This window comes from Erythrolamprus reginae, chromosome 2 (assembly GCF_031021105.1).
Source record: "Erythrolamprus reginae isolate rEryReg1 chromosome 2, rEryReg1.hap1, whole genome shotgun sequence".
NCBI classification, from domain to species: domain Eukaryota; kingdom Metazoa; phylum Chordata; class Lepidosauria; order Squamata; family Dipsadidae; genus Erythrolamprus; species Erythrolamprus reginae.
The window spans coordinates 139,978,406-140,001,771 of NC_091951.1; the positions used below are offsets into that span (position 1 = coordinate 139,978,406).

A 23,366-nucleotide genomic window follows, 5' to 3' on the forward strand; every position below is an offset into this window, starting at 1 on the left:
GGCTGCCACGGCCTGGTGGATTCCATCCCTCTTGCCAGGACAAGAGGATAGTGGCGGTGGCGGCAGTTTCCCTTTGAGGAGCAGCAGCAGCGCCGGGAATGTCACAAGGACAGACTTGTTCTCTGATATGAGTGAATGGGAAAATTCCAATATATATATTTTCTCCTTGTCCTAGAATGGCTTCACTTTGACTTGCTGCACTTGGTCTTACCAGGGACTGGCATGCAGTTGGCTTTTGAAATAGCACTCATTCCCAAAAGGCCATAACATTTTTAAAAAAGGAACATTATCTACTATTAGCCATAGGATTGTGCTGTGTTGTATTCTTAAGTCTTTTAGATGTATCCCCAGAAGCTAAGCTTTAATTTGTACCTGAAAGCTACCAAACAATAGCCTTTTTTTATTCTGGAAGTGAAAGGTTTTTAAAGTCATTCCCATTTCTAAGATAAGAATTTCCTCACACTTTTCAGCTGTTCTTCCTCACACAAAGACCCTGATTATCTAAATTGATGGCTCTCTACTAGCTTAAAGCTATCACTCTGATCTGTGGATTGTGATAAATAATATGCCTTGCTGAGGATGTGTCCCGTTTCATATTTCTCTAATGTCCCGCCATTGTTATGAGCATTGCCTATTTATTGAAATCTGGGCAGTGTCGGAAATTACATTTTTCTGTGTGCTGGAAATAAGCAAGATGTTTAGAAATCTCCTGCTTTTATAAATCCTTACTCCTTGGTTCTATGCGTCAATATATCTTGTTTGAGATAGATGTCTGCTCTGGATTTCTCGATCTTGCTAGAATAATTTAAGCCTTCGTTTCATTTCACTCATAGATCAAATTTTAGATGTTGATAAAAGGTTCCTTAATTTAGATTTATTTCTTATTTATCTTTTCTTATCTTTATTCAAATAAATATATCTTTGCTTTTGCCTTCCATAATGGAATAACTCATACAAAGAACCAGGGAAAAATGTTTTCTTTTATAGCATCCATACTGGTGTCTTGTTTAAATTTTTCTCAGATAACATCAAAAGTTCATGTCATTTCAACCTATCAGACAATATGCTGTAGGGTGGGTATCAAAGTTGGTGACAAGATTCAGTCTCAACTTGTCATATAAAACTCACTGGGTGATTTTCTCAGTCTTTCGCAGCCTAATCTATGATGGAATGATGGAAAACTGAAATGAGTAATTATGAACAAAAATACCAGCACTGCAAATATTTGAAGACCTCAGCTGAGCAGGATGTGAAATATGATTTTCTGGTAACTAGCTTAGATTTCAAGGTTGGATTATTTCATTGAAAATAATCAAGCAATTTTATTTCAGCTGTTTATGGGATATTTGTTTTGTCTGGAGGAAATAATGTTACTTCAGTAATAGTACATTATTCTAACAAACAGAATACCATCATCACCCCTAAGAAAACAAACGCTCTGAACTGTTTCCTTAATTGCTAGTTATTTGTCTTGATTATTTGCATTTCAAAGTGTAGAAAATCCACATTGTTTATGTGCAGATAATTCCTGGGGAAGTGAATTATAGTGCTCAGAGCTATTAGGTAAGGTGTTTTTTCTTGTAGTGTGTGTGTGTGAGAGAGAGAGAGAGAGAGAAACAGTGCTTCTCATCTTCCAGAAGATATGGATGCAGCATCTGATTATTAGAAGTATCTAATAACCTTGCTTCTCTCTCCTAGAACATTCACCTGGTGGCCAAGTGGTTGAGTTCTCTGGAGAAGAAATTGGAGCAACACAGCCAAGGTAGTCATCCTGATTTCCGGATCTTTATCAGTGCAGAACCTGCAGCTTCTGCTGAAAGCCATCTGATACCACAGGGAATCCTTGAGAATTCCATCAAAATCACAAATGAACCTCCAACAGGGATGCATGCCAACCTGCACAAGGCTCTGGACAACTTCAACCAGGTATCCCTCTACCCATGCTCCCACCTCAGGGAGATTCTTGCTGTTTCAGAATCAGGGACAGGAAATGCTATGCAACTGGATTTAGATAACTCCATTTAGGCCTATTATAATGTAAGTCAAGGTATTAGCTCGTTGGAGTGAGGCAGCTCTCATAATTGGAACCTCATTTCAGGTACTGAATTGTGCACATCTCAAAGTCCCTTCCAACATTATTTGTCTAAACTAGCATAGCATTTTCTCTTATATGTTAACTAGTCTTGCTGCGAAGAAGGGAATGAATTTTCTGAATTTAAGACTCTCAGCCAGCCTAGTCTAAAATGTAGGAGGTTTGAAGCATTGGCATTTTTGCTTTTTTGGGGAAAGGACTCTGCTTTTTAGCTTTCTAACAGTTACTACTCAGTACTCTTCAGGAAAAGCATTAGATGTCTGAGTTGGCATGGCTGGATGGGGATTAATGCTATTATGCTTCTTTTATTCTATCTTCTATCACTCATAATTCATCATAAATTAAGAGGAAGAAGGAGTATTAGGCATATTTTACCACCTTGGAATTTATAAAAATTAAAAGTGAATTATTAAACAAGCAAGCAAGAAACCAACCAACAAACAAATTCTATATTCCAGAAACAGAGATGGGATGGAATATTTCTTTTCTTGATTTTCCAAATCAGGTAGTATCTCAAAATGGCTGATTTTTAAAAACAAAACATTTCATAGCCTACAATATTGCTATGAAGGTACCTCTGTACCTCTATTAACTACTTTGAGCTTCTAGTTCCATCTCTACAAAACATATTGACTTAGAGATGCTGAAACATAATTGGAGCAGCCCAGAGCTAGTTATATGATGGGTGGCTATGTTAAGTGTTTTAAATAAACAAACAAACAAACAAACAAACAAACAAACAAACAGGGCTACAAAGAGTTTATTACCACATTCCTTTTAAACAGAAAAGGTAGGTTATGCTACCTAGTTTGCATAATCATTCTGTTGTTCTTTCAAGTTTGCAACTAGAGAAATGTGTGAGGATAAACAAGCACAGGGTATATTTGTCCTAATATTATGACTCAGGTCTTTGTCTCACTTTTCATCCAGGAAGCTAAGCACATTTGTGGGAAAGAATTATTCCCAAGGCTTGTAAGCACTGTTTCTAACTTACAGGGGAAATAATATTTGAGTGTTGGTTAACCATCTAACAGCTCTTTGATTTTCAGTTAATGTGTCACAAACAATCAAGAGTGCACTTGAACATCATTATGGCAGATAGGGGAGCATAAATTTGATCAATTGATAATGTTCATTGATCCCAACTCCAGTCCATGGAGATTCTTTTCCCGTGTCTTTATTTAGAGCAGAAAGTTCTCTAAACAGTTGAAATAGAACAAGCCCTTTTTTGTTGCACTATTGCAATCACTACTGCAATCATTCATCTAGTCTTCAAACCACATTATAAACAGACTATAAGAAGAGCCATTGCCTAATAGAGATTCCTATGCAACATAAAAGATTAGACTGTCTACAGTCGACCTCACTCCTTTCCTAAGAGATCTATAAGGGGTGTGAATAAGTGCACCATTGTGCCTACTGTCCCTGCCCTTCCGTCCTATTGTCCAAATTTACCTAAACCTACTTTGCTGTTGTTTATGTTTATACCATATCTATTATCTTGTACATATTTTGACAAACAAACAAACAAACAAACAAAATAAAATATCATGCTGTATAAGAGAGTGTCTATTCAGCTGCAAATATTCAGAAAGCATGCTTTTAGGTGACTTTTTAAAAGCATTGTGACAACTCTAAAGTGACATTAGTACAGAGAAAAATCTTCAAGTAATTTATTCATTAATAACTTGTGAAAAAAACATTAGCACGAAAGGTACCAAAATGGATTATCGATAGAAAATAAATTGAGTAAGTCTGGAAATCAGCATTGGCTTTCTCACAACTTTTCAGATCAATGCAAGTAATGAGGATGATTGGATATTTTCATACTTCCAGATACCGTTATCCAATTTTTTGAATGAATCAGTGTGTCATTATTCCTCTTCATTTCATGAAGACTTAGATCATGGTTGTCCAACATTTTGGCTGGTCTGCACTGACTGAAGAGGAATTGTCTTGGACCCCATATGAAATATATAATATAGTTAATGTATATAAATACCAAGCTTCCTTTATTTTAAAATATTTTTATTACAATCTTGTGAGGGATGAATTAATAGCTATCCAGGGCTGTGAGCTGAACACACCTCACTTAGTTCGTACTTATTATGAAAACCAACTTCTCTTTTTCTGCAGGACACACTGGAGATGTGCACCCGTGAGAATGAGTTCAAGAGCATCCTTTTTGCCCTCTGTTATTTCCACGCTGTGGTAGCAGAAAGGCGCAAATTTGGCCCTCAGGGCTGGAATCGTTCATACCCATTTAATATTGGGGACCTCACCATTTCTGTCAATGTTCTATACAATTACTTGGAGGCCTCTTCTAAGGTGAACTGAATCAAATACTAGAATCATGTGCAACAAATTCTAATCACTTGAGGGGGAGGGGCAGCGTCCTCTATCAATGTGCCATCTTTCCCTTCTTCTGTTTGTGGCTTAAGAAAAGAATATGTTTCTTACTGAATCATCCTATTTCTGTGAATGTTCCTGGTTATGCTCGAACTAGCACCGGTAGAGGCTGCCAGATTGTGCAATTTGCGTACTACTGTTCCAGTGCCAGTCCTTTAGACGCTGCCATCTTTTTTCTTTAATTGTTGGTCTTTTTTGCTTCCTGTGCATGTGCAGAAGCAATATCAAGCGAGGGGACACGTGCTCATGTGAGATTTCCATGTTTGTTTCCTTCAGCGCATGTGCAGAAGCAAAAAAACGCCAAAATCCCTCTCGTGTGCGCGTCCCCTCACAAGATTTTGACTCACTTTTGCTTCCTGCGCATGTGTGGAAGCAACATCATGCTGGGGATGCGTGCATGCATGCATGCATGCATAACACACACATGTATGTGTAGTGGATGCATGCATGCAAGAATCCCCATGTTGTGTGCACAGTTCATTGGTAGCAGTAGGTAAGAGCAATCCGCCCCGACCTATACACACATACAAAGTCTGTTCCACAGTCTGGGACATCTCTAAATGAAATTTATGTGGTGATGCCTGGAGCTGTATAATATTTATTTATTTAATTTATTTATTCATTCGATTTTTATGCCGCCCTTCTCCTTAGACTCAGGGCGGCTTACAACATGTTAGCAATAGCACTTTTTAACACAGCCGGCATTTTGCCCCCACAATCCGGGTCCTCCATCTTATAGAGCAGTCATGGGCTTCCCTAGGTATGCCCATGTCACACCAACACTCCGCAGTCTGCATTGGTTGCCGATCAATTTCCGGTCACAATTCAAAGTGTTGGTTATGACCTTTAAAGCCCTTCATGGCATCGGACCAGAATATCTCCGAGACCGTCTTCTGCCGCACGAATCCCAGCGACCGATTAGGTCCCACAGAGTGGGTCTTCTCCGGGTCCCGTCAGCTAAACAATGTCGGTTGGCGGGCCCCAGGGGAAGAGCCTTCTCTGTGGCGGCCCCGACTCTCTGGAACCAGCTCCCCCCAGAGATTAGAACTGCCCCTACCCTCCTCGCCTTTCGCAAACTCCTTAAAACCCACCTTTGTCGTCAGGCATGGGTGAACTTAGATATCTCCCCCGGGCCTATACAATTTATGTATGGTATGCTTGTGTGTATTTTTGTTTAATAAGGTTTTTTTTAAATATTTTATATTGTAAATTATTAGATTTGTTATAAACTGTTTTTATTGTGTTGTGAGCCGCCCCGAGTCTACGGAAAGGGGCGGCATACAAATCTAATAAATAAATAAATGAATGAATGAATAAATAAATAAATAAATAAAAATATAAATATATATAGTTTCCTTCAAAAACAAGCTTCTGCTTTAAGATTTCCAAAGGCTGTGCAGAAAGAGTTGCCTGCTGCTACGTTGTAAGGAACTGCCGCAACTAACTTTCCTTTTTGGCATTTAGGTGCCCTACGATGACCTCCGGTATCTCTTTGGAGAGATCATGTACGGGGGTCACATTACAGACGATTGGGATAGACGTCTCTGTAAATCCTACTTAGAAGAATTTATCAAGTCTGAAATGCTGGAGGGAGAGTTCTTATTGGCTTCTGGATTTCCCCTCCCAGGAAACATGGACTACAATGGTTATCATCAGGTAGTCTTGCATTTATTCAACCTGCCCTGATTTGTGTTGGAGTTCATAGCCATACAAAGAAGCAATTTAGGGATTCAGAGCTTTAGGCAAGATCTGCTGGTTTTTGTCTTCATAATGCTTTCTGATTGTAAAATGACAGATGGTCATATCCGTGTCATAAAAGGATAGGGGGGAAAACACTTGTGTTTCTCCAGCCTTAGGAGTCCTATTGACAATTTTTATCTGTTACCTCAAAAATAGTTTCAAATTGCAATCCAGGGTATGAAGTTTCTCTAGATGTTTTGGGCACAGCTCTCATTGGTCTTTGCTACTGACCATGCTGGCTGGAACTAAAGGGATTTGGGTCAAAATATCTGGAAGATGCTAACTTCTCTGTCATTTTACCTATACAATATACAGGTACATCTACCTATATTTAGACATATATAGGAATTTCCTAGCAGGAGTCTTCATCTTCACTAGAATATTTTTGAAAATTTTATACTTTTGACTCTTTAGTGTCACCTTGGACATTTAGTCATCAAAACTGTATTCTAATTAGGACTGTGACTGATGCATACCAAAATATACTGAAAAATGTATCTCAGTTGAAAATGCCTAATTATTAATTGTAATTAATTACAATTAATTTTAATTTGGCTCATCTGCTTACAAATGCACCATCGTGATGATTTAGTTTAACTTAGAGGTTCAATAGAACTGCAGATGACTGCAGATGGCATTATATGCCACTCAGAGTCACTTAAACTATGAGACCGTCAGCTATATAAATATGATGAGTGAGTGAGTGAGTGAGTGAGTGAGTTGAATGAATGAATGAATATGTGGTACTTGTCATTTGCTGAGTGTACATATCCTTTTCCTGCGTAGTATATAGATGATGCTCTACCTCCTGAATCTCCATATCTATATGGCCTCCACCCCAATGCAGAAATTGGCTTCTTAACCCAAACATCAGAGAAGCTTTTTCGTACTGTTTTGGAGCTACAACCCCGAGACACCAATCTTGGAGAAGGTGCAGGAGCCACTCGGGAAGAAAAGGTGAGTGAGGAGGACATACTTGTGTCCTTTCCACCACCACCATCATCATTTAATGATTCCATAATTGCTTGCAGGGTGGAGTCTGAGCAGCTGAATAGAGCTTAGTGTTTACTGGCTGGATGCCCTTCCTATCACCAATGTGGAGTTATATTCAGCAGATATAATTTCAACATGCCCAGAGAGAGAAATATCTGCCTCTACCTAGGATCAAACTCAGACCCCCCTGATTGTGAGATGAGAACTCCACCTATAGGCCACTGCACCACACTTGCTTCCTTTCCATGTAGATTATTTTATTTTATCTGATTTAATTTCATCCCCAAGATGTTCAGGTCATGAGATGCCCACACAGAGAGTTCATTGTTAGCCACAACCACAATCTGGGGTCATCAGGGATTCTAGGAGTTTTACATTCTATATCAGGCTGCCATCCACTAACAGACATAATACATAACTATGCTTTATGACTTCTTCTGATTTGTTATTCTAAATAGCAGAGGAAGCTCTTTAAAAAATCTAGTACAATTTGTTGTATATATTTACATGCAATGAATTGTACTTATTTACAGAGATGGAAGAAGAAGATTTTCCTTTCATGCCTTCTGCTTCAATGTGTAGGGGGAAAATGGAAATTTGATATGGGAAAGTGGAGAGCCTAGTTCTAATGGAGAACTAGGACATTGTTAGGAATTTTAGCTAGGCAAGATGGGCATTCATATAATTACAGAAGCGAGAATTGCATTTGCGCAAAAGTGGAAAACAACAAAAGGAAAGGGAGGTAATAAAAAAAATTGGATTGTGCGGAAATGAATAGACTGACAATAAAAATTAAAGATAAGGAAGATTCTGAATACTATAATGTATGGAGGAAATTTTATGATTGGTTAGAAAATGAGTATGTATAGAAGATAAAGTAATATAGATTAAGTTGGAGGAAAATAAAAAAATTGAAGGTGGTAGATCCAAAATTGGCAGTTGAGGAGGCAGCATTAAGTGAGCAGTTAATATACCTAGGAAAATATAAGAATTAAACATAGATATGAATACTGGGAAAAAAATATGTTTAAGAGATGCACCAATAAGGAGTAGGGGCATGAGTTATAGTCTGTAAACTATAAGATGTATTGTCAACAGATATAATCATAGAAAGGCTAAGAGGGAGAAAAGGAAATAGAGAAGGAAGGGAAGAAGGGGAGAGGAGGGAAGTAAAGAAGTGGGAGAGAAGAAGAAAGAAGGTAGAGGGAAGAGTGGGAGATAGAGGGAGGAGAGCAGGGTTGGGCTACTGCCCAAACCGGGCTTGGGGGGGTAGTGAAAATGGAGCTCCACCCCAGAGCACCCAATTTGCACTGAAAGATGTTGAAAGAAAATGCAGGGCATCCTGCATAAGCCACACCCACAGTGTCGTAGTAAAAATTTGGGAATTTAATGTATAAAAGGTGCAAATTAAAATACTGAACCATGTACCATTAAATAGAAATGTATAACTATGTGTATTTTGTTAAGAATTTAGGTATATGTATGGATGTACTGTATTGTGGAGAAAAACAATAAAGACTTTATTTAAAAAAATGGGCAGGTCATCTTCAACTTGCAACCATTCACTAGGTGACTGTTCAAAGTTAATCATAGGCCTGAAAAAAGTGACTTACAACTGGTCCTTGCACTTACCAGCATCTCAGCATCCCCAGGGTCACATGATCAAAATTAGGATCCTGTGTCACCAGTGTTTAGTTCAGTTTAATTCATTGTCATTACACCTCGTACAAAGAAATTAAATGCAGTCTTCATTGTAACAATGGTTGGAAGTGTTCCAAGTAAACTAAGAGAATGTAACAACTCCATATATTGAACTCTAAATAAAAGCTATGTAAACAGATTAGTTAACCCAGTTATTAATAATTTGTTAATTAAAAAGATCTTGGATTTTACTGCACAATTCAGAGTTGCCATCAGAGGGAATATTGGAATAGTTCTAATCTGGATATTCTGTCTGATAGGACACTTTTTTCATGGACTGTGGAGAATATGTACAAACTCACTTCTTTGGGAAGACTGATTGTTGCTTTCCCCAGTCAAACAAAATAAAACTATAAATAATTCTTAGTTACTCTATATTATTTCCGTTATCAGGAGTTTATTTTTCAATATTCATTCTTGTTAGCACGAACATGAGGGTTTTGTTACATCATACTTCTTTATGGGGGTTCCCTTCAAATTCATTTTTTTTGTCCTGTCTCCTCTTTCTCCTACTATTTTTGGAATTGCAGTTCTTGAGATGTCACTGAAAAGCTGCTTTTAGTTGCCTTTCCAGGGAAAATTACATACCCTTATTGTAGGAACCAAAATTTAGATGGATTTACTCAGTTTCTGATTTGCAATTATTAGTTCCGACTGATTAGAAATGATGGGCTGAGAAATGGAGATACATTTTCTGTAGTTGCAGGAAATGCTTCAAAGTATATTAGGAAGAAGATTGAAGCTCCTTCTGTCTCATTTAGTGAATGCTAATTACATTATCATCCAACTCATCCAAAATCTGGCAGTTAAGCTATATTTCTTGTACAGTTAGTAGCAGTAATGCAATGTTTCATGTTACAATTGATTGATTGCATTTGTATCCCATGGCAATGTAACAACTCTTGGTGGCCTATATCCCATAATTTAGATAAATGTATAAAACATTTATGCTATGGTTAAAATAATTGATTTAATAACAGTCATAACACCCTTAAAACGAACATACAATTTAGCTACTGTATATTAAACTAGAATAACAGATGGTGTAGAGCATGAACTTAAGAGAATGCTCTTTGAAACAGTTATTTATTACAGACAGATCTGGAATTAATCATCAGCATCTGGAGGCCAAGGACACCATTAGTGCAGTTATCTGGTTTGCAGGTTGGGGAAAGCAGGTTGACACTGCTCCCACATTGGAAGTCTCTCCTCCTCTGAAATGCTCTACAGAAAGTCCTTGATTTATGATCATAATTGAGCCCAGAATTATGTTTGTAAGTCATTAAGTGGGTCACCATATGACTCTGCCCATTTTTATTTTTAAAAATATATCTTTATTAGTTTTTCACATTTTACATATCACAATAATTCTTTAAGCAGATCTACAGCCTTTTGTATATTGTTTTTGTATTTATACAGTTTATACGTTATCTTACAATATTTTCTAGTTCTACATCTTCATCCCACACTTTCTCTTCAACTTTCTATCCTCGGTCCAATCATACCACTTTCCCCATATTCCATAATAATCTGAATATTTTGGTCCTGTAAGTTCTATTGTTAATAGAACTTGAATTTGATCTGATTTTATTTAATAATATTTCTAAGGTCAAGATGAAAAGTAGAGGTGACAGTGGGCATCCCTAACAGACTCCTTTCATTATTTGGAATGGCCTTGTGATATAGTTGTTTATTATTGCATTGGCTTTCCCGAAAAAATATAGAAACATAGAAACATAGAAGACTGACGGCAGAAAAAGACCTCATGGTCCATCTAGTCTGCCCTGTATATTGTTTCAATCATCCATTCAATTTTTTTTCAAATTTATTTTTTAATTTGCTGATCATTAAGCGAGAGCTTATGTGTATAGGATGATTTCTAGAACTCTAGAACTCAGGCCAATTATTGGAGTATTAGCTTAGCCTCCCCTTGCAACCAATCCCATTTGTGTACAGCTATCACACCCTTCCTACTGTCAAGTGTAGAAAATCAGGAATCTGGGCTGATTCAAATGAATGTATAGGTTTGTTGTAAGCTAAAGCTTCCTACAAGAATCTGAACTACTAATGATCAAAGCAAATTGTTGATGGATAAAAGTTAACAGAATTTCAGGTAGGCTGGACTTTGATCTTTTGTGGATGCAAAGGAACTCTAAATTGATTATTTGATCCCTTCTTCAAGCTCAGCCTGGTTATCTCCTACATCTACGTTACCATGGTGTAACCCTCCAGGGTCTTCAGGGACTTTGTTATTTATACCTGAGCGGTTTGGGCTTCAACCCCAATTTGCCTCTCACCTTGAAGGAAGTTTATTAATCAACTACCTCTCACCTTTGAGGCCATTCCTTCGAATCATTTGCAGATAGACTGAACATTTCATAGGGTGTATATGAAGTCTTAATACTGCTCAGATATTCAAACTCCATTGACCTAACCTAGGTAGGTTGGTGCCGGGGATCTTCAGTTCATCCTGGTCTTTCCTCATTCTCTTTCAGCAGTGATCTTCTAGTCCAAGTTTCAAATCCTGCCAACAATTGATGCTGCCAAATTGTAGCCTGAAGCAAAAGAAAGGTCCACAATAAAATAAAACTAGAATACCACTGTCTCTGAATTATTGCATTTGGTAATTGCATTTGGTAATTGCTGAATAAAATGATTCTTAAGGAGGTGTGCTCCAATGTTTCTTCCCCCCTTCCTTTTATAACTTCAGCTATATTCAGATTAGAACTGAAATTGAGGCACAGGCAAAGAGAATCAAAGGGGGGGGGGAGAGAGAATATATGCATACTATGTGGCCATTTTCAAAGCCATTTATGTACATGGAATCTTATGAATGCTTGTAGATGAAATAGTCTGTCAAATGACTTGATTAAAGGAGCCAAGCTTAGACTTACTCAGCTTTTCTTCAATAAGGGGAAATTTGTCACGCTGAATATTGACAGCCTCTCAGAGACATTCAGTAATGAAATAGTTAACTATGTGTGCCTTATTAAGATCCTGCTATTATGATGTAATATCCTGCCAAGTCACTTCCTTCTTCATTCCTCACTCCCTTCTCTTTCTATCCTCCATTATGTAAAGACTTATATTTGAGTTGTCCCTTGAGACATGTTTTATTTTTTATTTTTACAATAAATATATCTTGTTTTGAACAAATGACTAAGGCTTTTATCCATCGACTCCGCGGGGTTAAGGTTCTAACGGACTTTAATCACTCACAAACCGCGACAAAATTAACTTCTCTAAGCCTAGTTCAAATTGTTAATAACTTGTATAGCTAAGTTTCAGCAATATTCCCTCACTCTGGCATGTAGGTGAAGGCGCTGCTGGATGACATCCTGGAGAAATTAACGGATGAGTTTAACATTCCTGAGCTGATGGCCAAAGTAGAAGAGAGAACACCATACATTGTGGTTGCCTTCCAAGAATGTGAACGCATGAACTTTCTCACTTGTGAGATTAAGCGGTCACTGAGAGAGCTGGACCTGGGACTGAAGGTACAGAACCCCTCCCTTCTCTTTTCGTACAATTTTGAACACAATTTAGAGATGACAGGAAAACACTCAGTTTATGAGGGGCAGTCTACCATTAGAAACCTAATGTTATAAAAAAAGAACTTATAAACCCATGTAAATGAATGTCATTAAAAAGGTTAAGGTGCTGGCCTAGAAACTAGGAGATTGTGAGTTCTAGTCCTGCCTCAGGTACAAAGCCACAAGAGTGACTTTGGGCCAGTCATTTTCTTTCAATCCAGGTCACACAATTGTTGTCGTGGGGAAAATAGGAAGAGAAAGAATATTATGAATGTTCACTGCCTTGAGTTATTTATAAAAATAGTAAAGGTGGAATAAATATATATTAAAATATACAAAATGTTCTGCCTGACTGGCTCAGGAAATGCTTAATAGTCCAAGGAAAAGAAATCAAACACACACGTGCTCTGCTAATCAGCAAACTTATATTAAATAAACAAAAAAGGGTTACTCAAAACAGTTCTTCGTGTCCAAAAACAATAATATTGCAAGGCTTACTTCAGCCGCATACAAAAACACAGGAAAAAACAAACAAAGACAACCTGGAATGAGCAAAGACGTTTCAGGAGTCCTTTTGAATCTTTGAAGGAAACAGCAAGTCCCAGAGTTTTCACCTCCCACTTGTCTGAAAAAGCTGGGTTGAAAACTCCAACGGCACGGAAGAGAAACTTCAGAGCAGGAACCACAAAATAACACAGATAAACAGCCACAGTTTGCCTTGGGCCGTTGTTCCCTTTTATACCTTTAGCCCTCATTAAGGGAACCACACCCAGCCCTCAGTATAAGAACCACACCCAGCCCAGGTGCTCCTATAATGACTTGTAATACTCCTTAAAGCGATCCCTTCTTTGCATAGCTCTTCGGCTATGCAGATCAATATATTGATCTGCAGAAGAATCCAGAGACAAAAGACTGTCTGAGGGACTGTATGTCAAATCCCCTGGGCTGTCTGCTGACTCCTGCGTACGAGTGGCCTCGTCCTCCTGGCTGTCTGCCACATCTTTCTGGCTGTCAGCCAGGCTTTCGCATTCAGTGTGTGCCACGTCTCTCCCATCTGTGGGGGCAACGGCTGGCCCAGGCCCAAACACAACACAAAAAAAGTTAATAATTTCCCCTATCACCATTTTAAAAAACCAAGCAAAAGCTAGAAAGTGCCAGTTCAATCAAATAATGATAAAAGCTTGAGATACAGCAGAAGTATTTATACTATTCCACAAATATCTCCTGTTATTTTAGGAGTTTTTCAAGTTGTTAAACTAGTTCGTACCCATTTTCTGTGTTCATATTCATATTTATACTTATACCTGTTATTCTCATGCATGTGTAAATAAACAAAAAAACAAACAGCTGATTTTCTATTTCTATACCTTTGTTTGCAACTGAAGGGTAAATGATTTTCAGATGTATTGCAAATTCTATCAAATGTGCTATTTTCCCATGTTGAGTGCATTTTGGCTGACATTTGTCTGTCATGCTCCTTTTTCTTACACGTTTTAGGGTGAGTTAACCATGACCAATGACATGGAGACTTTGCAGAACGCCATCTTCTTAGATATGGTGCCTGAATCATGGACCAGGAGAGCTTATCCTTCCATGTCTGGTTTAGGCAGTTGGTTCACCGACCTTCTCAACCGCATCAGAGAGTTTGAAACATGGATAGGAGACTTTGTGCTACCATCGGTGGTGTGGCTCGCAGGATTCTTTAACCCACAGTCTTTCTTGACAGCCATCATGCAGTCCATGGCCCGAAAAAATGAGTGGCCTCTGGATAAAATGACGCTGCAATGTGACGTGACTAAGAAAAACCGTGAAGAGTTCACCAGCCCTCCGCGGGAAGGTGCCTATATTCATGGCTTGTTCATGGAGGGTGCACGCTGGGATACTCAGGTAAATGCTAAGATTTAAGGGTTGCTGCTACTTGATAAGTCACCAAAATCAGGGAAGGGGGCATTCCTTATTGTGAAACAAAAATACCAGAATAATTAGATTGTTCATGGCCAAGGCTGTGGCTCACCATTAACTTAGATATGCCACTTCTCCGGGGAGAATTCAAACTCACTTCCGGCAGTCTGCATTGGTTGCCGATCAGTTTCCAGACACAATTCAAAGTGTTGGTCATCACCTATAAAGCCCTTCATGGCACCAGACCAGGGTATCTATGAGACCGCCTTCTGCCGCATGAATCCCAGCGACCGGTTAGGTCCCACTGAGTGGGCCTTCTCCGGGTCCCGTCAACAAAACAATGTCGTTTGGCGGGGCCCAGGGGAAAAGCCTTCTCTGTGGCAGCCCCGGCCCTCTGGAACCAACTCCCCCTGGAGATTAGAATTGCCCCCACCCTCCTTGCCTTTCGTAAGCTCCTTAAAACCCACTTCTGCCGTCAGGCATGGGGGAACTGAGATATTCTTTCCCCCTAGGCCTTTACAATTTATTCATGTCATGTTTGTTTGTAGGGATGTTTGGTTTTACAATAAGGGTTTTTTAGTTGTTTTAATATTGGATTTATATGATGTTTTTTATTACTGTTGTTAGCCGCCCCGAGTCTACGGAGAGGGGCGGCATACAAATCCAATAAGTAAGTAAGTAAGTAAGTAAGTAAGTAAGTAAGTAAGTAAGTAAGTAAGTAAGTAAGTAAGTAAGTAAGTATGCCCTTTGTCACTAAAAGCTTGAGGTAAGAATTCTGCCATGCATACTCATAGCTTTCTTCTACAAGTACAAAATTGGTATTTTCCTGGAATTCATCATGTTAAGATACTGTAGATGGATTAAGTTAAAAACTGTAATCATGAACTGGGGCGGTTGCATTAAAAACATAGTGTGTGGAACGTTTCAGGCACAATCTTTAAAGCCAGGGAAGAGCTGATCATTGTTTCAAGTGACAAATAAAACAAATAGCAGAAGGTGGTAGGTGTAACGTGGACGGGGAGGATAAACTTCAAGGCGTTACCAATTCGTTTTACCTGGCTTTTGCTTTTACACTTTTTAAAGGGTTTTCATTTCTGTGCTGTGGCTTGCATGTTCAGAGAGGAAGAAATTTATGTCAAATAGCTAAACAAGAAGCAGAGACCTCAAAAGAATTCCTCTATGTTTTTCCTTTGTGAAACACTTATGGCAGCTTGGAAAAAAACCGTGTCCATATTTTTTTTTGTTTGCTCTGAAATCTCTTTGTAGCCAACTAGTTTGTGACACAATGCACTGTCCAGCCCGTCACCCTACATAGAGTTATAGGCCTAAGGAGCCTATAAAGCAGGTAGAGGACATTTCCAGGGTGCAGGCCTAATCTGGATCTTCATTTGCAATTGTGGGTCCTATTCCTCTAGAATAGAGTAGAGTAGAGTACAGTAGAGTACAATGCAATGCAATGCAATGCAACACAATGCAACACAACACAACACAATACAGTACAATTCTTTATTGGCCAAGTGTGATTGGACACACAAGGAATTTGTCTTTGGTGCATAAGATTTAGTGTACATAAAGGAAAATATACATTTGTCAAGAATCATGACGTACAACACTTAATGGGTACTTAACTCATAGGGTACAAATAAGCAGTCAGGAAACAATCAATATTAATATAAATCATAAGGATACAAGTTACAGTCATATAATCATAAATGGGAGGAGATGGGTGATAGGAACGGGGAGAAGACTAATAGTAATAGTAATACAGCCTTAGTGAATAGCTTGACAATGGTGAGGAAATTATTTGTTTAGCAGAGTGATGGCATTTGGGAAAAAACTGTTCTTGTGTCTAGTTGTCTTGGTGTGCAGTGCTCTGTAATGTCATTTTGAGGATAGGCATTGAAACAATTTATCTCCAGGGTGCGATGAGTCAGTAAATATTTTCACGGCTCTTTTTTTGATTCATGCAGTATACAGTCCCCAATGAAAAGCCGGTTGGCAGTAATTGTTTTTATTTCAGTTCTAATTATCCTCTGAAGTCTGTGTCTGTCTTGTCGGGTTGCAGAATCGAACCAATCCAAAGGTTGATTCTAGGAAGCTTAGATTCTCCATAGCTGCTCTCCCCAGGAGGTATTTTTGAAAGCAGCACAGGAGGCATTTTGGATTTTAAAAATAAATTGCAGGGCTTGATGGTGCTGCTTTCAATCATCCAGGGTGTGGATGAAAACTAGATTTAATGTAGGATAGAATAGAATTTTATTGGCCAAGTGTGATTGGACACACAAGGAATTTGTCTTGGTGCATATGCTTTCAGCATACATAAAATAAAATATACATTTGTCAAAAATCATGTGGTACAACACTTAATGATTGTCATAGGGATCAAATAAGCAATGAAGAAGCAATATTAATAAAAATCTTAGGATATAAGCAACAAGTTACAGTAATACAGTCAACATGTAATGGGTGGAACCAAGAGTGAGTAAGAGTGATGTTCTTGTCCAGCAATCAGAATAAAGTATTAAAGAACTTGGATGATAACTAAAAATTCAGAGGAGTAACAAAAGCTGGGAAGTGCCGGGGTGGCACAGCAGGTAGAGTGCTGTACTGCAGGCCACTGAAGCTGACTTGTAGATCTGAAGGTCAGCGGTTCAAATCTCATCACCGGCTCAAGGTTGACTCAGCCTTCCATCCTTCCGAGGTGGGTAAAATGAGGACCCAAATTGTGGGGGCAATAGCCTAGCTCTGTTAAAAAAGTGTTATTGTTAACATGTTGTAAGCCGCCCTGAGTCTAAGGAGAAGGGTGGCATAAAAATCAAACAAACAAACAAACAAACAAACAAATAAATAAATAACCAACTAACTAACTAACTAACTAACTAACTAACTAACTAACTAACTAACTAACTAACTAACTAACTAACACCAGACTTCTCCGAATCTCTTTTTCAGATTGTTGTGATTCTTGGGAATCATTTTCATAAACATGGCTACACTCCAAACACTTTTCAATAAAATAGTACTTAATATAAACTATTTTGATATTGTTCTGACTGTTGCATTCTGTTGCAAAAGTGAACTTTTGTTTTTTCCATCCTCTTCCCACCCAGACATCTTGAAAAACCTATTTTGAAATCCCATGCTTTAGTGAGAAGAAGGTAAAATTACTGATATCAGAATTTGCATTTCCACAGGCACTACACCTGCATTATATTGTGCGTTACACCTCTTTTACCTCCCACTCCACAGCTCTTTATTTTTGGCAGGAAACACAGAAAACCCTTGCCAAAGGAACAGCTGGTGCTGCTAGCCTTGAAGCTGAAAAGCTCCTTGGCTCTTATCACATTTCTGAAGCATTCCAATCAATGTCTTTTATTCTTTAGCCTTGTCCCTTTCAGAATGTCAGGTCAGAGCCATCTCATTGCTGAGTTCTTTGACCTTGCATGTGCCCCAGCAAGAGGAACCAAGGCTAGGAGTTGGAGGCCCTACGGAGCTTTCCAAAAGGTGTCAGCATAAGCTGAAAAAGGCTAGGTCTGAGCAGGTAGAACAGTGAAGGATGGCATTCATCATTTTCCTGTAAAAAGGAACAAGATATTTGAATGAATGGCAGAGTAAGAGTGATGCTCTTGTCCAGCAATCAGAATAAAGTATTAAAGAACCTGGACGATAACTAAAAATTCAGAGGAGTAACAAAAGCTGGGAAAAACACCAGACTTCTCCGAATCTCTTTTTCAGACTGTTGTGATTCTTGGGAATACTTTTCATAAACATGGCCACACTTTCTACTCAGCAGTTTCTGCTGAGCTGCATCTAGAGGCAGCTGTCCTCTCTGTTTCCTCCAACTCCCAAGACTTTCCTCTTCAAAGTCTTCCTGAAGGATCAAGGACCTTTAACTACTGTATTTGATTGTTTTCCTAGGACAGTGACGGTAAATCTATGGCATGGGTGCCACAGGTGACACGCAGAGCCATACCTGCTGGCACGTGAGCCATTACCCTAGCTCAGCTCCAACATGCATGTGTGATCAGCTGATTTTTGGCCCGTGCAGAGGCTCTGGGAGAATGTTTTTGGCTTCCAGAGAGTTCTCGGGGGGGGACGGGGGAGGACGTTTTTATCCTGCCCTGGCTCCAGTGAAGCCTTTGGTGCTTGGGAAGGGTGAAACATGAGCCTGCTGGGCCCACCAGAAGTTGGGAAACAGGCTGTTTCCAGCCTCCAGAGGGCCTCCAGGAGGGTTGGGGAAGCTGTTTTCGCCCTCCCGAGGCACTGAATCATGGGTGTGGGCACGCACGCATGCATGATAGCATGCACACATGCTCTTTTTGCAACCAAGGAAAAGATGTTTGCCATCACTGTCCTAGGATATCTTTCCGTTAATAATTGCCCTTCAGATGTTGTATTTCTCTAGGACAGGGGTTCCTAAAATTCTGCCATCACACCTTTTAGTGCAATCTTAAGGTACACACCTCCTGCCAAAATCCAAACACCAAAGTGAACACAGATAAACAATGAAAACAATAGAATGAAATTTTGGGAATGGGTAGATTTTGTAATAATATAAAGATTCTCCATAGACTCTGTTTTCCCCAAGGTATATGTGATACACTAAAAGTATAATTGAATAAAGCAAAAATTTAAGCAATATTTGAGAGACTATACTAGCTATTCATAATCATCTGATTCTTGTTAACTTTAACAACATAAATGTGTACCAGAAATCTTAGAACTGATTATGCTGATTATTCTAACAAGCCTTTTGGAGTCCAGTTAAAAATAAAGACGATGTTAATTCTTTATTTTTTATGTGTTTTTGTCTAGATTGTCCTCTGTACATATTTTATCTATATGTATCTGTTCCTTTTATATCTTTAAATTGTACCTATAAAAGTGGCAGACTGGACAGGACTTTTATGTCTGTGGGCTGCTGGGAGTCAAAGGTATATAATACTGGAAGATATTGACGATTTTTAAAAATTAAGCATTTATGATTCTGGTGGTAGGCTGATAGTGAGAATTAGGCTCCAGGTGCCATAATGTCAAATTTGGGGGAAATTAATGAAGTATTTATCCAAAGTAATAAGGTAGATCTGCTGAAGATTAGCGCTTATTAAGTTCTATTTGAAGTATCATCAAATGACAGAATGGGAATGGGCTATTTAGGTCCCTCAGTTCAACCCCTTTTGGAAAGAGGAAAACAAAATATACAAGAAATTTGCTGAATGTCAGAAAAGTATACATTAGAAACTGTTTTATACTGGCTTGCATATGGGCCTATGTATCCCAGAATTATGTACATTTTTATTTCTGTGGGTTTTTTCCCCATTTGTTAATTTTTTTTAAAGAAAATCTTTATGTTCTTAAAAAAGGTAATCTAAGTTAACAAATATTGCATTACAATATTTGTGTGACCATATGTTCCTCCTTCACATGTGCGTGAACTGATATGTAGTTTGAGAACTATTTGGAACTGTAGAACAGTAATAATATTTTATAGGTATGGCAAAACACAACAGAGTGTGCACTGTATTTCAACAGATGGAGAAAATTAATTTGAGAATGACAAACGATAATGAAATTAACTCAGGAACAATAAGCGGTTATTGCACTACATGAAATGGCATCTCTCTCTCTCCCTCCCTCCCTCTCTTCCATTCTCTCTCTTTTTTCTCCTCGCCCAGTTTTTCATAATAGGAAAGGAGTGGGTTAGTAATTCTAGCATTGAGATCAGCAAATATTTCTGGTAGCAACATACAAGAGAGAGAAATGAAGATAAAGAATTAAGAGTTATTCCTTATTCCTCCTTATTAAGGAGAACTGAGATCTTTAGAGAAATCAGGTGACACGGGTACCTTTTTACAGAATGATGAATATTTGGTAATGTATAGAGATCAAACAGAGAATTTTAAAAAATGTTTATTAATTCAGCATGGGATGATTACCTATCCAGAGAAGATTCTAAGGCAATATTGGCAGGGACAGGGGTTATACTCATGGCCATAAAACACAAACTAAGTTGAGTAAATTAAATATCTGAGTAAATCATTATCAATAAATTTGGAATGGAGAGCCAAAAAGTAATGGAATCTGACTAATCCAAGGAAACAATAAGAGGAAGCAGCAGCAAGGAAGTAAAGTGATGGTATAAGAGACAAGATCGTATTTTGTTGTCTTCTCCACATGTAAACCCCTACAAGGCTTTATTTCTATCTGCCAGAATTGGGCAGTCCATGGATGTCCAAATGCATCCATGAATGCAGCCGCACGACCTGTCATGGGTGTACCTCGGTACACCCATATAATACCTACTTTCCGCAAGCTGCACTGGCTTCCTCTTAGTCTCCGGGCACAATTCAAGGTGTTGGTTATTACCTATAAAGCCTTTCATGGCTCAGGGCCAGACTATTTATGGGACTGTCTCTTGCCGCATACCTCCCAGAAACCAATAAAAGCACACAGAGTTGGCCTCCTCCTGGTCCTGCTGACTAAGCAATGCAGGTTGGTGGGGCTGCAGGGGAGGGCCTTCCCTGTTGCCACCCCAGTTCTATGGAATCAACTCCCCCCCCCCCGATGTCTGTACTGCTCCCACCTTCTGGCCTTCTGTAAGGCCATGAAGACTTGGCTTTGCCAGCAGGCCTGGGGGCCATGAATTAACAACTGTCATGGCCAAATAGTATGAATGTATGCATATATGCTGACCGGATAGTTTGTTTAATTGTTTGTTTGTTTGTTTGTTTGTTTTTTGATTTGATTTGATTTGATTGCTGCCCCTCTCCGTAGACTCAGGGCGGCTCACAGCAATAATGAAAGAATGTACAACAAATCTAACATTTAAAAGTAACTAAAACCCCCTTATTTAAAAAGCAAGACATACACATGCATAAACTATATAGGCCTGGGGGAGATATCTCAATTCTCCCATGCCTGACGGCAGAGGTGGGTTTTAAGGGGTTTACAAAAGGCAAGGAGGTTTTAATTAGGTTTTTATAGGTTTTTTATAGGTAATTATAGGTTTTAATTAGGGTTTTATAGTTTAGATTGTACATTTGACTTCTTTTTACTCTACAGTGATCCCTCGATTTTCGCGGTCTCGATTTTCGCGAAACGCTATACCACGGTTTTTCAAAAAGTATTAATTAAAAAATACTCCACGGTTTTTTTGCTATACCACGGTTTTTCCCACCCGATGACGTCATACGTCATCACCAAGAGTCACTTCTCTGTCTCTTTCTCTTTCTTTCCTGTCATTCTCTGCTTCAATCATTTTCTCATTTCTCTTTTTTTCTCCCCTTTTTTCTATCATTTCTCTCTCTCTTCCTTCCACTCTTCTCTCTCTCTCTTTCTTCCTCTCTCTCACTCTCTTCCTTCCTTTCTCATCTTTCTTTCTCTCTCTCTGTCTCTATCTTGCTTCTTCCTCTCTCACACTCTCTTCCTCCCTCTCTCATCTCTTTCTTTCCTTCTCTCTCTTTCTCTATCTCTCCCCCTCTTGCTCTCGAGCGGCGAGCGAGCGAGCGGCTGTCCGGGCGGGTGAACGGGCGAGCGGCCGGGCGGGCGGGGTGAACGGGCGAGCGAGCGGCCGGGTGGGCGGGTGAACGGGGTGAGCGGCGAGCAAGTGGCCGGGCAGGTGGGTGAACGGTGAGCGAGCGGGCAGGCGGGTGGGTGAACGGGCGAGCGGTGAGCGACGAGCGAGCGGCCGGGCGGGCGGGTGAACGGGCGAGAGGTGAGCGAGCGGCCAGGCGGGCGGGCGGGTGAACGGGCGAGAGGCGAGCGAGCAGCTGGGCGGGCAGGTGGGTGCTGGGAGGGCGGCGGCAGCCGACATTCAAAGCAATCTTTGTCGGCTTCCGCACTTTCGTCGCTCCCCGGCTCCACCATCTGCGCATGCGCGGCCATGGAAAAAGGGCACGCATGCGCAGATGGTGTTTTAACTTCCGTACCACTATACTGCGGAAAATCGATTATCGCGGGAGGTCTTGGAACGTAACCCCCGCGATAATCGAGGGATCACTGTATTTGCATTTTATATTGTTGTAAGCCGCCCTGAGTCCTTCTGGATTGGGCAGTATAGAAATCGAATGAATGAATGAATGAATGTCCAAGGGACTCAAGACAATATCATTTGGAAGCAGACTGAACCACAATACGAGGCTTCCCAAAGTTAAAAGTTTATTGATTCATGGAAGGTACCCCCCCAAAATAAGGACTGCATGATGGCAATCAATCTGTCGGAGGCTATAAGAAAAAACCCTGCTCTCTGGGCATACAAGATGTCCTTGGATGGTCAAAGGCAGGGATGGCAACCCTTTTATTCCCTCGGGTGCTGAAAGCATGAGTGTGCGCATGCAGGCCCACATCCATAATTCAATGCCCTCCATGTGCCTCACCCCCATGTTTGCACAACTTCCTGTGCATGCATGCATGACCCCCCCGCACCCCATTTTGGGCCTAGCAGGCATCCTTGAAGCCTCTGATAGCTGGAATTTGCCCGTTTCTAGACTTCTGGTAGACCTAGGCGCGTTTTCATCCTTCCCAGGCTCTAGACGTAGTGGTTCCCAATCTTTTTTGGCCATGCCCCACAGAAGCATCTCTAAAATCCTGCTGCCTCCCCCTCCCCTTGCATGACATATAATTCTTACTATTCCAAAAATGAATTCTACAAGCGCAGAGAAAGCCTAAAAGGCCATTAACTTGGTTTAAACAAGGCCCCAATTGCCCCCATTAAAAATCAAATTGAACCCCTGTGGGGCGTGGGCCCCATGTTGGGAATGAGGGCTGGAGAGGCTTTCATGGAACCTGGAATGTGCTGCTTCTATGTTGGTTGAGGCAGGCAGGATTCCCTTGAGTACCATTTGTTGGGGGTCTGGGGAAAGGGAGGGTCTTGACTTCTCTTTCTGCTCAAGATTCCCAAGGACAATTGGTGGGCCACGGTGTGACACAGAATGCTGGACTTGATGGGCTTTGGCCTGATTCAGCATGGCTCTTCTTATGTTCTTATGTTCTGGAAA

General features: G+C 39.8%; 1 protein-coding gene across 2 annotated transcripts in view; it reads left to right on the forward strand.

Annotated features, from left to right (window-relative positions):
* Positions 1-23,366, forward strand: part of DNAH9 (dynein axonemal heavy chain 9) — a 285,097-nt gene that overhangs the window by 254,603 nt on the left and 7,128 nt on the right. For both annotated transcript variants that reach the window (XM_070739679.1, XM_070739680.1), the window contains 6 exons: positions 1,699-1,926; positions 4,229-4,420; positions 5,966-6,157; positions 7,028-7,198; positions 12,250-12,432; positions 13,966-14,355. In XM_070739679.1, coding sequence (XP_070595780.1) covers positions 1,699-1,926; positions 4,229-4,420; positions 5,966-6,157; positions 7,028-7,198; positions 12,250-12,432; positions 13,966-14,355 — 1,356 coding nt within the window. The remainder of the gene's footprint in view (positions 1-1,698; positions 1,927-4,228; positions 4,421-5,965; positions 6,158-7,027; positions 7,199-12,249; positions 12,433-13,965; positions 14,356-23,366) is intronic.